At 37.4% G+C, this 15,790-nt stretch overlaps 1 protein-coding gene across 1 annotated transcript in view; it reads left to right on the forward strand.

The window, feature by feature from the left end:
• Positions 1 to 10,254: 10,254 nt before the first annotated feature.
• Positions 10,255 to 15,790, forward strand: part of LOC122804856 (TGF-beta receptor type-2-like) — a 1,261,414-nt gene continuing 1,255,878 nt past the window's right edge. Inside the window, exon 1 of the mRNA XM_044075019.1 lies at positions 10,255 to 10,645. Within this exon, the coding sequence (XP_043930954.1) occupies positions 10,594 to 10,645 (52 nt within the window). The 5' untranslated portion in view covers positions 10,255 to 10,593. The remainder of the gene's footprint in view (positions 10,646 to 15,790) is intronic.

A 15,790-nucleotide genomic window follows, 5' to 3' on the forward strand; every position in this document is an offset into this window, starting at 1 on the left:
AAACCTTGAAGATGAAGACCATAGTATGCACAGCGGTATGGTAAGTCTACTCCCAGTTTCTGGCCTCTGTTCTTCATTGTTTTATGGTTATGTCCCTAATTCTTGTGCTAAGAGGTTGTGAGGTATGCTAGACAATTACATATTTACCATACCAGATTGCACCACATTCCATAGCTGTCTTTTTGCATATGGTAGAGGAAATAGGTGATAAAGGGGTAAAGAAAGAATAATAAAAATGTTAGTCTTGAGACAAATAGGGGTGGAAACCCTAAACAGAAGACAATGGTGTTTTGGCTATCTAATGTATGGAGTGACAGATGGTGAAAATGGTGTAAAGACTTGGGGGATAGTTAAAAAAAAAAAGCACAAAGTTGATATCAAAGGGATCTTCAGACTTCCAGGAATACATCTAGAGGTCTCAAATACAAGTGCAGTGAAGGGGAGAAAAGTGGTATATTGTGCTGGAAGTAGAGCTAGTGCAGAACGTGAGGACAATCACAAGGAATGGGAACATATGCTAGATCTGGTGTTCACCAGTGAAGAAAAGAAGAATGAAGAGCATGACGGGGAACAAGTGGTGTTAATTGATGTTCATGTCACAGTGTGGTTCATGACCCTGGAGTATGTGCAGTAAGAGTAAATAGTGTGTATAGGGACGTGTGACATACAAGAGTAACCTTTAATTTGCTGGTCTGGAACATAAGGGGCATTATAAAAGGATGTGGTGGGAAGTGACTCATAAAGGCTGAGAAATCATAAGGATGCATAATGGTGGGATCATAGAAAACAAACCCAAGAAGATGGAAAAATACTGCAGGAAGGTATAGCCAGTTTGGCTAAAGTAGAAAGTGAAGGGGAGCTGCAAATGGAAAAGAAGGCAGATTATACGAGTGTGATGGATTCAAAGGGTGAAGAAACTGACTTATGAGGAGCAATTGAAAAAGACAGTTAAATATCAGCCAGTCTGAGTTTTTACATGAATTATCTTGGAGCAGCTCAAGGCAGGCTTAACACTAAGGATCACAGGAGGCCAAGCAGAAAATCTTGAACTGTTGAGAAAGGCTTAAGGAACTGTCATTATTTTCCCTTTCTTATATACCACTAATAGAGACCAGGTCTGTAAGATGATGTCTAATCCAATTCTATTTGAAAAACTATGCCTGAAATGCAGTACTGGAGGAGATAACACAAGAGTGGCAAACATGAAATTAAAAGGAAATATTAATATTAAAGAATAGCATATACATTACATTGCACCTTCTAAGACTACATAATAAAGATTATTTAACAGTCAGATATCATTCATAAATTTTCTTCAAAAATAATCTGAAGATGTGTATGGGAAATAGAAAATACATTTCTAGTGCCATTTAGTGGAACGTACAATAAAATTCAAAGTTAATAGAAAAAAAAGTTAAATATTTATAACAATTAATCCTCATAAAAAAGAAACGTAATTTCAATGTCAGGTACATATTTAAGTACCAAATATATAAACATGTAAAAGATGCTGATGACCAAAAACTTATCACTGCTTTTAATTAAGGCCTGACACATGTGATGCACCTAAAGTTACTGTCCAGAATTTCTTCTTTTGATCTAACGACTTGCTCCAGCTTCCCCTGTAGTATCATTGGACATCTTGTTAATCCCATTGAAGGTTGAATAACACACCAAAGTTCTTTATTAAATGTTAGACTAAAGGACTGTTCCCTAAGACAATTAATTTGGGTAACATATAGCAAAACTCTTTTTTTAAATGGTATAGACGTTTGTCCTACATCGAAAGTGCTGCAAGAACATACCACCATATCTATATCTGCCAGTTGGTGTCACAAGGAATCAGGTGCCTCATTTCTGATGTCTTGCTGGTATTTGCAAAAATAAAATGTTTGGTTTTGCATATTCTCACACATTGTGAGCACCTACCACAGGGAGAACTTCCCTGAGTCATTCTTACTAAAATAGATTGTTTTTCTCCAGTCCATAATGGCTGCTTATACCAATTTAAAGTTTGACTATAGTTATACCCTTATGAAAACTAAATTGATGCCAGGTATGCAAAAAAAAAAAAAAAGAATCACTAGTAAATATGCACCAAAAATTCTGAATAACCTTCTGTTTTAAAAAAAAGTATTACCGTATGTGGTTATGATTCTTAGATCATTCTTGGTACCTGGTGACCCATTATCATGTTTTGCCCTGTTTAGAATGATATTGTAACCTCTCTCTTTAAATCTCTGATTAAGGTTTCCATCTCATACCTATAACTCTCCTATGTAGAGCATATTTATTTAATATGAACATATTGTGCTTTGGATATGTTGTTCAACAAATGTCTAGGATGACAACTGGAAGCTGCAAGTAGTGAATTCTTTGTAAAGGGGCTCTTAAATAGTTTTTAAACTTTGCCATCAACCAACTAAATTACATCCAGAAAATCAATAATAAGTTGACTGAATCAATAAGGAAGGTAATATTCCACATATTTGTATTCAGATATTCCACAGAATTATTTAAATCTTACATATTGCCATCCCCAATCAGCAAGATATCTCCTCCCCATATATATATATATATATATATATATATATATATATATATATATATATATATATATATATATGTATATGTATATATACATACATATATATATATATATATATATATATATATATATATATATATATATATGTATATGTATATATACATATATATAAGATACAAACATCAGAATCAGAAATACTTTATTGATCTCACAGGCGATTATGTTACAACTGCACAGATAAACATAGACCAAGGACTTGTGTTACATAATTAGATATGACAAATATTATACTCACTTATGTTACCTCACATATATAACAGCAGCCGACATAGGCACACTGTTGACCATAGCCAATGTATTAGATGAGTTTGATACCACATATAATCGTGACATGAAAGTGGGGAGCCTTTCATGTTAATTACCACTCACACTACGATATAGGATATTGCACATTACAATACTTTAACTAAGGTATAGCATATTTCACAAAGATAACTGCATTGATGATTAATATTGCACTGAAAAAATAGATAAAAGAGGGATAAAAAGGATGGGGAAAAACAAAACAAACAAAAAAAAACATGGGTAAAAGATTAACACTGCACTATGTGGTCTCTTTTAGTAGTGGGGGTGGTGCTAAGACTGTAGGAGGCATTATAGAGTCTGATGGCTGTGAGCAGGAAGGCTTTCCTGTGAAGTTCAGTGGAGTACTTTATGCTTGTCAGTCTTCTGCTAAAGGAACTTCTCTGTCCAGCCACCACTCTGTTGAGTGGATGGTCAATATTTTCCATGATGGACTTTAGTTATGCTAACATTCTTTTCTCAGCCATGGTTTCCAGGGTGTCCAGTTCTTCTCCAACTACTGAGCTAGCTTTCCTTACCAATTTATTGAGTCTGTTTGCCTCAGCCTTCTTTATGCTACTACCCCAGCACGTCACTGTCTCATAGAACAGCCACAGCATAGTGTTGCTGATTCCAAAGGATCTGAGTCTTTGTAGTAAGTGCAGCCTCTTCTGAACCTTTTTATATGCCACCTACGAGTTTTTGAACCAGTCCAGCTTACTGTCCAGGAGCACCCCCAAATACCTGTAGTCCTGACCCCTCTAATTGACAGAGGGGTCATCAGGGGACAAGATCTTGATCTCCCTGGATCTATTGTCAGCTCCTTCATTTTACTGATGTTCAGCTGCAACTGATTAATCTCACTCAAGCTGACAAAGCTGTCCACCACCCTCTTGTATTCCTCCTAGTCTCCATGCCTGATATTTCCTACTATGACCGAGTCATCCGAGAATTTTTGCAGGTGACAGCACTAAGTGTTATAACTGAAGTCTGTGGTATAAAGGGTGAAAAGGAAAGGTGATAAAACTGTCCCCTGCAGTGCTCCAGTGCTACAAAGCACTATGTTGGACATGCATTCCTGCAGTTTCACATATTGGGGCTTATTGGTCAGATAAACCAGGATCCATGAAACTATGGGAGCATCCACATTCATTGCTGACTGTTTACTCCCCAGCCTGTCTGGTTGGATGGTGTTAAAGACACTTGAGAAGTTGAAGAAAATGATTCTGAGAGATCCTCCTGGTTTGTCCAGGTAACTGTATGCTCTAGGTATAAAGTGAATAATGGCACTTTCAACCCCCTATCTTCTCCTGGTATGTGAACTGAAGGGGGTCAAGTTCTGACCTGACCTTGGGTGAAGTACTTCCTGGAACACCCTCTCAAGGACTTTCATGCAGTGTGAAGTGAGTGCCACAGGACTGTAATCTGAAGTATCCCCCAGGCGTGGTTTCTTTGGCACCAGAATCAGGCAGGATGTTTTCCACAACACAGGTACCCTATTGATACTGATGCTCAAGTTGAAAATCCTGAGTAGCACCCCTCCAAGCTGCAAGACACAGGTCTTAAGCACCTGGGGCCTAATGCCATCAGGCCCCACCACTTTTGTAGAGCAACGTCTTCTTAGTTCTCTGATCACCTGGTCCTTCAATAGGATGATAATCGAACTGCTAGCCTCTACTTTTTTTTGTATCTGTGTGTGTGTGTGTGTGTGTATATATATATATATATATATATATATATATATATATATATATGTATATGTATATAAATGTGTGTGTGTGTGTATATATATGTATATATAAATATATATATATATATATATATATATATATATATATATATATATATATATGTGTGTGTGTGTGTGTGTGTATATGGATCTACTTCACATAATCGAACATCCAAATATTCGACTTTCATATGGCCGAGACCATATGATCGAACATTTGAATGTTCGACGATGTGAAAAAAATAAATAAACAAACAAAAAAAAAAACTAAACAGTGCTAGCAGGGGGCAAGGCCTCCTATACCCCCCATAACCCCTGCTATTTAAATATACGAACTCCAAGATCGCACTACATTGCAGTGGTTAAGGGAAATCTTCCTGTTCCGCTCTCTATGGAGATCCCCATTCAGACCGTTCAAACTTTTAAAAGTTCAATCATATGGTCTCAGCCATAGGAAAGTTTAGCTTTTAAAAGTTCCACCATCTGAAGGGGACCCATGTGTGTATATATATATATATATATATATATATATATATATATATATATATATATATATATGTATGTATGTATATGTGTATGTATATATCTGTGCGTGTGTATGTATCTATATATAATATAAATATTTATGCAATTATACACACACACACACACACACACACACACACACACACACACACACACATGAAATGAATGGACAGAAACTGTGAGGTAAGTATTTTTTTAATGATGTTGGCAGTGATCAATCAGATATTTTTGGCAATATTTCTGGTTTTGTGATTTTTGTGGAGCAACTTGGAATATGTTAATGTGTGACAACTTATTTGTGTGGTGCAATTTAAAAGAAATAATATGATATAACACTCAGATGTTGTGGTTATAACTACTGGGTGGGGGCTGAGGTTAGCTGGATGAAAGTAACTAATTCTCTTGACATTTCTATCTGGCTTTGCAAGACTAGTGTGAATTAATGAGAAATGAGCTGGACTATTTAACTGGACACTTGATATGCGGAGACATAGTAGGTATAATTGCTGGAGCTGTTTGTGGAGGAAAAGGACTAGTTGCCTGTTGTTTGCTTATTTTTCTTGTTTTGCTGGACTAGTGTGATTTGTATGAAGAAACTCTAAATATTTTAATTTGTGGCAATGTTTTGTTTGGAACAAAGATGGAAATGCATTACACAGCCATCTTCTTATCACAATCCAATGTCTCAGTTGTACATAGAAATGGATATAACTGCTTGGTAGGAGGTTGTCTGAATTAAGCTATCTGACCCTCATTTTACTTATTCAGTTTAAACAATCATCGCTCTCTCTCTTGAAATATATATATATATATATATATATATATATATATATATATATATATGAAATATATATATATATATATATATATATATAAAATATATATAAAATATATATATTATATATATGTTTACTATTAAAATGTTGAGGTGACTTCCTTCGACAGTGAGAAGGACGAACACGGAGTGGCAGAGTGACAAAACTGTGAACACAATTCCTGTTGAGTTTGAAATGTCGATACAGAGGCTGTGCTCACAGTTTGGAGCATCTGTGTTTTGAAGTGCATTGCCCTACAGTGGGGATCGGGAAAATTACACTTTTTCTCACTGTCGTGCAATCTTGGAGTTAGACTATATAAGTAGCAGGGGATGTGGGCAGCACAGCCCCCCACATGGGGGGGGTGCAGGGGGGCTTGCCCCCTGCAAAACAGTAGAAAAATTTCCACCTTGTAGTGGATGTATTTTTCTGGATGGTGAGCAGTCAAATGTTGATTCTTTCCTTTGAAAGAATTGACATTGTAAGCAATCGGAGTGATTTTTTGTGTTCTTCTGGGTTGTGATATGAATGGGCGAGGTAAGTCATCTCAACAGTTTGATAGTAAACCTATATACATATATATATATATATATATATGTGTGTGTGTGTGTATATATATATATATATATATATATATATATATATATGTATATATATATATATATATATATATATATCTAAATATATATATAGGGATAAAAACGCTGGCGGCCCCCACACCAAGGCTGTATAAGTGTATTTTGGCATTGGCTTACTTGTGGCCTCTGCCCTGAACCTTACCTAGTGTAAAACTACTCTTGTTCAGAGGGTGTACACTGTACAACAAAGATCAAGGAAGCTTGTGTGGAGCCAGGGAAGATGTCATAATTTCATTAACTTTTCTTCCAAACCTCAGAGGTTACTCCCTTGTATTGGGCTGGGAACAGTTGATCATTATTTCTTTAAACTTCCTTACAAAGTTCAGAAGGGTGCACAGAGGGTCACTAAGCTTGTAGAGGAGAGGTACACATGTGACTGTCTTTTAAGTGAGAGTATGGATGTATTCTGTTTATATATGTCTGACAGTAAATATGATCTGTTTTTTTTTTTCAGTTTTCTCCAAGTCTGTCTTCACAAGGGTACACAAAAGATGGCTGTCTTTTTGGAAGGGGTGGGGAGGCATGCTGTGTATACATGTGATAGTAGCAACATGAAATATACAATTATGGCCATGTATCCCTTAATTTTCATCCCAGATTAACACCATAGGGGGATACACAAAAATTGGCTGTCGTTTTTAAGATGGGGTCAGGAGGCAGAGACTATTTCAAAATATGATTTACATATCATCCCAAGTCCTCTCCATTTATTGTATACTGCAATTTGGTCAACTTTGAATATTAAGCCTTGGATAAAACTCCTTTCGTCCTTGAAATAAAAAAGTAACATTGAATATCTTTCCTTATGTATGATTTTTTATTCAGCCCATCATTGGATCAAAAAGCTGGAAAAAAAGCCTTAAAATGCATTTCAGAGCATTCATAATACCATAGTTTCCACTCTGCTTGACAGGGGCACAGGAAAATAACTTTCTTGGGTGGCGTAAGCCGTAGAACCTTGTTGGCTAGGCTTACTTAGGCCATAGGCCGATAGCCTAGTACCTACCTATAAACCTGTGAATTCCTGGCTTAATGAAGTTATTTACACCACAGTTATTACAGTGCAGTCTTGCTCAGTTATGTGTATTGAAAGGATTCAGGGAAACCAAAGTTGAAGAGCAAGGCTGAATGTCTACCCTTAATCATGATTTTTTTCAGGCCATCATTGCATGAAAAGGTTGTTTTAAAAAATTCACCTCAAAAACATCTGGTAGAACCCCTCATGACTAGTCTTCTAACATAATGCACTTGTTTCCTCCACAGTTATTAGAGTGCAGCCTTCACTGCATGAATGAATGGAGGAAAATGAAGAGTAAGACAGAGTGTGAAAAAAAGAAGAAAAAAGTAATCTGGATGGTGTGGGTAAGCTAGGGCAAGGGCATAAGTTGATGTGTTGGGGGCAGTGGTTAGTGGGGGTGGGTGCTGTGGAGCCCCTTTGCCTAGGTTGCAAATTCACCTAAAGCTAGCTATGCCTGTCGACCATCTGTTTTTGCTAAAGTATGTAAGAAAACGGATTTTGCCTTTACAGCCTGTCAACCACATTAAGCACTCCCTTGTGTGTGTGTGTGTGTGTGTGTGTGTGTGTGTGTGTGTGTGTGTGTGTATTCTCATTCATTAAATTTAGTTGTACATGGTCATAGTGGTCAGACGTTATTGATTCTAACAGGCTTCACATGCTGTAAGGAATGAAGATACCTCTGGGAGGGATGATGTATTTTTCTCTTCCTTATACAACAATGGAGGAAATCATTTTATAGGTTCATAGGTAAGTGCCAGGCTAGCTGCCCTTGTGAACCATTTTAAGCCTAGCTAATTTCTTTGTTTGTGCTTGAATAACCTATCCTATTTGGTTATAGATTGGGCTTATCCATCTCATGGTCCATAATTATATATTAACCCTAATGAGAATAACTGGGATCATACCATAGATAATTTGAGGGGGCCCATGCATGGGGATACATATACAGGATGGTTAAAGCTACAGACAAAGCAGCACTTGTATGGAAAGTTGAATGGATATGCATATGTTCAGACTTTCCTGGATATTGTCTATGTCGACCATATCCAAATCCTGACGTTCTCCTAAAATATACTTCTTGACACACAAATAAGATGAAAATGCATTCCCCACACAGTCTGACAAATAATTCGAGCATCATGTCCTTCTTCTAACTATATACACTTCAAAATCTTGATAAACCATTTTCTAAAACCACATTAATAGAATGGCAAACATCATCATGGCTGTAAGAGTCTCTCTCATGCTTTGCTATGACATCATGTAAAATAAATACCCATTTGTTAAGGAAGCAGGCCCACTGGACACACAGTCCATTTTCAGGGGTGACCTGTGACCAGTTTCTGGTTAAATGACTTGCTCAATGTCAGACAAAAGATAAATGATTGCTGAGGGAAGCAAACCATATGCCACAGGAACTACAGCTCACAAATGTAGCCCTCTGCGCCAGCTTTACATTACAAATACAATTCTGCTGACAAGAAGTGGATCTCTGCTTATAAATCAACTTTTTTCTTGATGAGGGTGTAGAACATGTTTGTAAAGAAGTAGCTTTCAAGGACAGAATTGGTACATTTTTATGCAAAGTAAAATGATGGCCCTTTTCCATGTCTCAGGGAATGTGTGTTAAGCACAGAAGAATGAAAACTGTTAGTGGGAAACATCAATTCAAGCATACTGAAATGCATAATAAATCTGACATCTGTCCTTCTGTACCACCATACTGTATAAAGAGATTCTAAGATAAACATTTTGTTTATAGAGCCTGAAACTTTGCATGAAGACCTCATAAGCTCAAACGTTTTGGCAAGATTGCTGAAGGTCAAATATAAATGCCATAACCTCATCTTTCACTTTTTATTTTCTGCTGAAGCCTAGTATTTTCCTCATATTTATTTTAGTGCTACCACTGCACATATGGATCTTATTAAACTAGAGGTTGCTTTTGCAGCCCTACTGCTGAATTGTAAACATAGTTAATAACATTTAACTATGCCCTTAATGCAAATATTTCCCTAGTTTATGTTTAGTACCATATTCATTCAGAATAAGTTAGATATCCGTAGCTGCAAAATAATCTTGTGAATTCAGTCAATACTGAAAACCTGGCTTTATCTGTAAAATTCTTTGAGGTTCATGCAGTATTCAAATCATGGTATTATTGAAGTTCAGACAAGCTGTACAGTGACACAAACAGACGATTCACTTGTCAGATACTCTGATTTGATTGTGGCCAGAAAAACAATAAAAGATCTGACACTATGAAATATAATATGAATTACAGGAATGGGGGCGCTACTATTGTGGAAGACAATCACCCACACAGCTGCTGAATTAAACAATATAGCAGCAGTGTGCATCTTGCATCTATGACTTTTAACTTAAGCTGGGTAAGGTCCCCCAGGTAAGTTACATGACTTGCACTAGGGCATACTGTAACTTCGAAAAACAAAAGCAAGCAGCTGCGATAAAATTAAATTAAGCTGGACACATGGGCCAGTTGATCAGTTATTTCGGCAAATTGTCATTTTCGTTGTGCTTTACTTCCTGCCTAATTCACATTACTCTGCTGCAGCTGCTGTGGGGGGGGGGGGGGGGGGGGGGGCTGCTTTGCGGGGACCCTCCTATCCAAAGCCACATCCACTTTCTATGCCCAAAGTGATTCAGACTCTGGTTCTAGTTTTCGCCCCTTTTAGAAAAGGAACACTGTAACTTCAGATCACTTTGACTATGTTCATACATTTCATCTCCTCGGTAGACCCCCCACGCATAGCTGGATGGGAAACAGCTGGATCCGCCTCCTCCGCAAAACTTGGCCAAGAACTTTGTTCAGATTGAGATGCTGCTCGCTGAAAACTAACTTTGGGTAACTCTGGTTCCCCTTGTCTTACGACCCGTCACCCAGGAAAAGTGAAGAGGTACGTGAACCGACTTCCCTGGGGACTACGGAACCGTGTGACGCTGCTTACCACAAGAGAATGGCCAGCTGGAAAATCCCTTGTATTATCTGTGCGATAGTCTTGACTTTCAGTGAGTACCAAACTGCTGTTAAAGTTAAGTACATTTTAACAAAAGATCGGGTAGCTGGTTCTTGGCGAAATGAAGTGACGTTTTTCCAAGAATGGTCATGGAGTGAGTCTGGATATTTGATACTTGCATGTCAAGATTGTGATAAAATTAAGCCACTGTATACTTCTTATACTATGACTAAATTCTAAAATTGCAGGGTTGCTGGTCATTGCAGTTACTGCTCTGTTCCTACACTTTCCACTGCACTTTGACAGCGTGATGGCCATAGCCTCCAGTTAAGTTCCTGCGCTGCGCACCCCAAACTCCAGAAGGGCTTGTTACGCACTTAGTGCAGGAATGAAAGAAGCCAAACGTGTACCGTGTAGGTGACGGTCAGGGTGCACAAATAATTAGTGAGGGGCAACATTCTTTTCCTGACAAAGTCACGGGCAGAAACTCTTCTGTTTTAAAACGCATGGAAAATCGAAAAGATTACAAATAAGGAAGCAAATAAAGTAACTTGATCCCGAGAAACTGTAACTAGGTAATGACATGCACGTAACTAAATGCTCTGGTGTATTTTTTTTTTAGCTTGTACTGCATCTTTCGTTGTCTGTCTATTTATCAATCTATATGTGCCAGAGAAAGATGAGCAGTTTCTTGGGGGTGGGCGCTAGGGAGAATTAGCTTGGTGTGCAGATTGGCACCACTGGCTGTACTCCTGATTGCCGGCTGCACGTACTATGAGAATTAATGAGGATAACATTTAATACATTCAGCAGAATACGGCATGGTATACCCACATGCAAAGCCATTCCTTTTCATGATCGGGATGATGTTGCTGGCTAGTGTGCAGCACTATGCAACACGCCTAAAATAAACAGTGCAGTCTTCCGCTGCCACTTAGTCCAGATTTCCTCAGCTAGATAGTGGACCGGGAAATGTAATGGTGGTGGTGGGGGGGGGGGGGGGGGGGAGTAGCTTGTTCAGGATGATAGGAAGGCATTGCTTAGCTGCTAACAAACTGATCCTATTAAGAATAGGCAAACGTATATCCTCTCATCTGATATGATTTTTGGCCCTCAAATTTGGCTGTGTTCCTTCTAATCTTGCTGATGTTCCTTATGAAACAAGACCAGTTTAATTGTACACACATTACTAAATAAGGATAGCAATTATATATAAAGATTCATCGTCACTAACAGCATGGAGTCTGTTAACAGAAAACATTTTCTTCTGAAAAAAAAAAAACAAAAAAAAAAAAAACAAGAAAGTGCTTCTTTTTGGAACACTTTGCAACGACCAGTTGTCAAAGGCCACTGTTAAGATTTTCAGTGCTTAGAGGTTGAGAGGTATATATAATCCACAGAGTTTTTATTCCTGTAATTTTAGAATTCATCTACTACCTCTGGAGAGAATAATTAGCCTCGTGGGGAAAAAATGCACTGTTTTCAATTCATTCGTTTATTTAAATTATAAAATAAGGTATGCTACTTGAAGAATGCTTCAACTAACTATAAAACGCCGATGCAATTTAACAAATGCACTACCTTTTCGCATTATGTTAGAATGTTAACTTCTGTCAATGTCTCAAGTAAAATAGCACTAATATTTTAAAAGTGTCCCTGATTTTTTTTTTCTGGATTTGTCCCTGATTCAGTTGAAATTTGGCCCTGATTGGTTGAGAGCTATTGTTAAGATGTATCTGTCTTAATATTTTGATGTAAAACAATTCCTATTTGATAGAAGTTATATATATATTTAAGGACCTTAGATATACATTTATGTTAGGATTTTGGTTATGGCTGATGTGCTATTTTATTGATGTTCACTACCAAAATGTTACGTTTTGTTTATCTTACATCAAAATTATTGTATCATTCAAAGTAATGACTGCTAATGTCACAAATCAAGTAAAACATAACTTTATTTTCATATTTTTGTCTTGGATGTGAAATTTACGTTTATATGAATTTTGAAATGTTGGCTGGATGACTGTGAAATTAAACTGTAGAATAGAACTACTTGAGTAGTAACCATTACACAGTTCATGAGATAGGTTCTCTTTGCTGGTGTTATAAACATTTGAGGTATTAAAAAAGACAACACAACTGGGAGTTTTAAAATTCTTATAGATTTTACTGGAGCCAGAAACTTTATTGGAATGCACTGTAGCACTTATGACAGGTTGCAGTTTTTTTTTCTAAGAATTGTCTACTGACTATTAAACCTCTCCAGTTGAACTTGAGATCATTTGTCCCCCTGAACTGTACTTCCTCAGCAAAGAGGGAAGAACCATTCAGGGAGGCATCATCCAGGCGTCCATGAGGACTGTTAGTGCCTCAGCCATTCTCAGACCATTCACCCTATTGTAGTGTCACCTCTCCAGCAGGGCATCAGAACTAGTGACCCAAGGAATGCAGAGGAGAGAGACTTATACCATCCATGGGGAGGGGCTAACACTGCCTCCAGAATTCTTGCCCTGTCCCAATCTCAGCTGCCACAACTTCTCCTAATATGGCTGCAAGGTTCCATCCCCTAAGGCCTTCACAAGGATAAGCATCTAGGACATTTGTAATTAGTACCTATCCCTCCCTGATATGTGCATATATGGTCTCTGTGAACTGACATTACTGTCTTGGGATCCCAAGCGCCATTTCTCAGTGCATGGGTAACATGCAAGCTTCCCCCTCCATGGGTGCACAGGTGACCAGGACTCACCTCTCCCTCCACTCAGGATGGGTGCACTGGCAAAGACAGCATCCAAGCTGCTATACTGACTTAGGTCCTCTGGGTCATAGTCAGAGCTTCATCGCTCTAAACCACATAACCAATTATTGTTGCCGTTCTTTGAGTTGAATAGTGAATGTATACATTTTGATAAACATTCTGTAGTATTAATTCTGGGTGGGGTGGGATGGGGTGGTGGATCTGCACTTCATATATGTGTGTTTTCATTTTTAGATAGTGTATTTTTTCATCTGTTTATTTACAGATTGAAAATATATATCTGCCAAATCAGAAATGAAACCTCTGTGAGGGAAGACTGCTTTTACTGAAATCCAAAGCAGCAAATGTCTGAAGAAACAAAGAGAACACCACAGCTCATTTGTAGGCTGCTGTGCCCTGGTACCCCATAACAAATATTCTCAGCGTTGAAGATGCTACACCTCAGGAGAAAGAGTGCGCATGCACACACACACACACACACACACACACACACACACACACACACACACACACACACACACACACACACACACAGTCAGACAGACACATGTGCATGCACAAGCAAACACACACATACAAACACATGCTTGTTTAAGTGCAGATATACAAAGAAACTCTAAATTAGCCTACACAAACACTTATTTCCTGTGCTTCTGTCTAAAAAGGCACATTTTCTATCTTCATCAGAAATAGCATCCTTTCACAAATACCGCTTTTGGTATTTTAATTTTAAAATTAATTCACTGTTTCAGGAGAATAATTACCCTTGTGGCAGGAAAAAAAGTATCATTACTCAGCTCATAGTTCCAGAGTGAATATTGAATATCTGCCATAGATTCACAACCCCTTTTCCCATTTTTGCAAATGAGGTCAAAGTGTCAGTTCAATAGTAACAATGATTTAGAGCCACGGTTGGTTAGCCCTGCCTGAAATGTCTCAATATTGTTCACTGATGAGTTCTTATGTTTTTATCGCATGGCAATGGGGAAGAGTGCAGCATAAGGAATCAGGGTGGATGGTTCCAGGGTATGTTTTTTTTGGGGCATACCTCTCAACTGTTTAGAATTTTGTAGAATTATGATTTTTATATCATAGTTTTGGTCTGGTCTTTCTAAAATAAGTGGTTTTCTGGCATATCATCAAAGACTAAGTTCAGACTTCATATCCTTCTGAAAATGCATACTAATGCAAAACATGTTATTCAAGTAACTTTCTAAGTTTATAAAAACAATATTTAAAAATTTTCCCTGATTTGGGGCCTATGTTATTATTTTTGGCTTTGTCCAGAATTATTGTCCTAAAATGTTGAGGGGTATGGATTGGGAGAAAGGAAGTTTGTTATAGAGGAGGTTGGATTGGATGATATTTGGGGGTGATTGGAACTAGGGGGAACTAATAGGAGCAGGATGAGAGACAACATTTTTTATATTTTGTGTGTCTTCATGACAAAGGGACTATATCAGTGAGATGGTGGTGGTGGGGGGTGGGGGGGCAGCAGTCAGGATATGCTTGTTTGTGTTTGGGATAGTGGGAAGTAGACGGCAGCATTATCATGGTGCATCACTATGACAAAGAGGATATTAGTTTGCAGGCCATCATTTATTTATAAGTTGGCCAGGAATGCATCTGCTGTTTTCCCCTTTATGCTACGTTCCTAATTCACATATAAATTATTTGTTTATGTATTTATTTGTTTATTTTATTTATTTATGCTTTGATTACTGAGCTGTCCATCAGAATTTGTAGCCCATTTTCATTGGAGGCCTGGAGAGAAAAAAGTTCATAATTATATTATTTTAAGTCAGATATAGTCCTGGCCATAGTTTCGAGTACTATACCACATGCAAAAAGCAGGTGTATGCAATTTTTGGTTAGGATTCTTTTTGCAACTTAACAGTTAATAGTTTATACAAATATTTCAGATCAGTAAGTGACATTACTGTGATAATAAACAGTAGCGCTTACAGATGAGGTTGTACTTGTGCAGCATATTTCATTTTATAAGTAATTTATAAGTAAGGTGGCAGTGTTAGATGATACCTTTGATATAACTGTATGTTCTCAGTGAAATAAAGTGAGATGTTAGTTCTGATCTGAAATCATTATTATTTGCTGTACTTCATATTGTAATTGAGAGGTTGTTTCATATTTTTACAACATAATTGTGGACTATTGCAATACTAAATGAATTTAAAGTTTTAGTTATGGCTTGCCTAGTACAGGTTTAGAGTAGTTTCTATTTTAGGGTTAGAACGGTTTCTGTTTTTTTTTTTTTTTTTTTTTTTTTTTTACGGTGATTTGGGGGCTATTTTTTTTTTTTTTTTTTACTGCAATGACCTTTTAAATTATTTTGCAGAATTGGTGTTGTTATTTGAAAGCAATCTAGCAAAGAGAAAATGATGTTTTTAAGTGAGCTACTGCTGGTGCATTGATTTA

Source organism: Protopterus annectens, chromosome 6.part0 (assembly GCF_019279795.1).
Source record: "Protopterus annectens isolate FY-2018-M chromosome 6.part0, PAN1.0, whole genome shotgun sequence".
Classification (NCBI taxonomy): Eukaryota; Metazoa; Chordata; order Ceratodontiformes; family Protopteridae; genus Protopterus; species Protopterus annectens.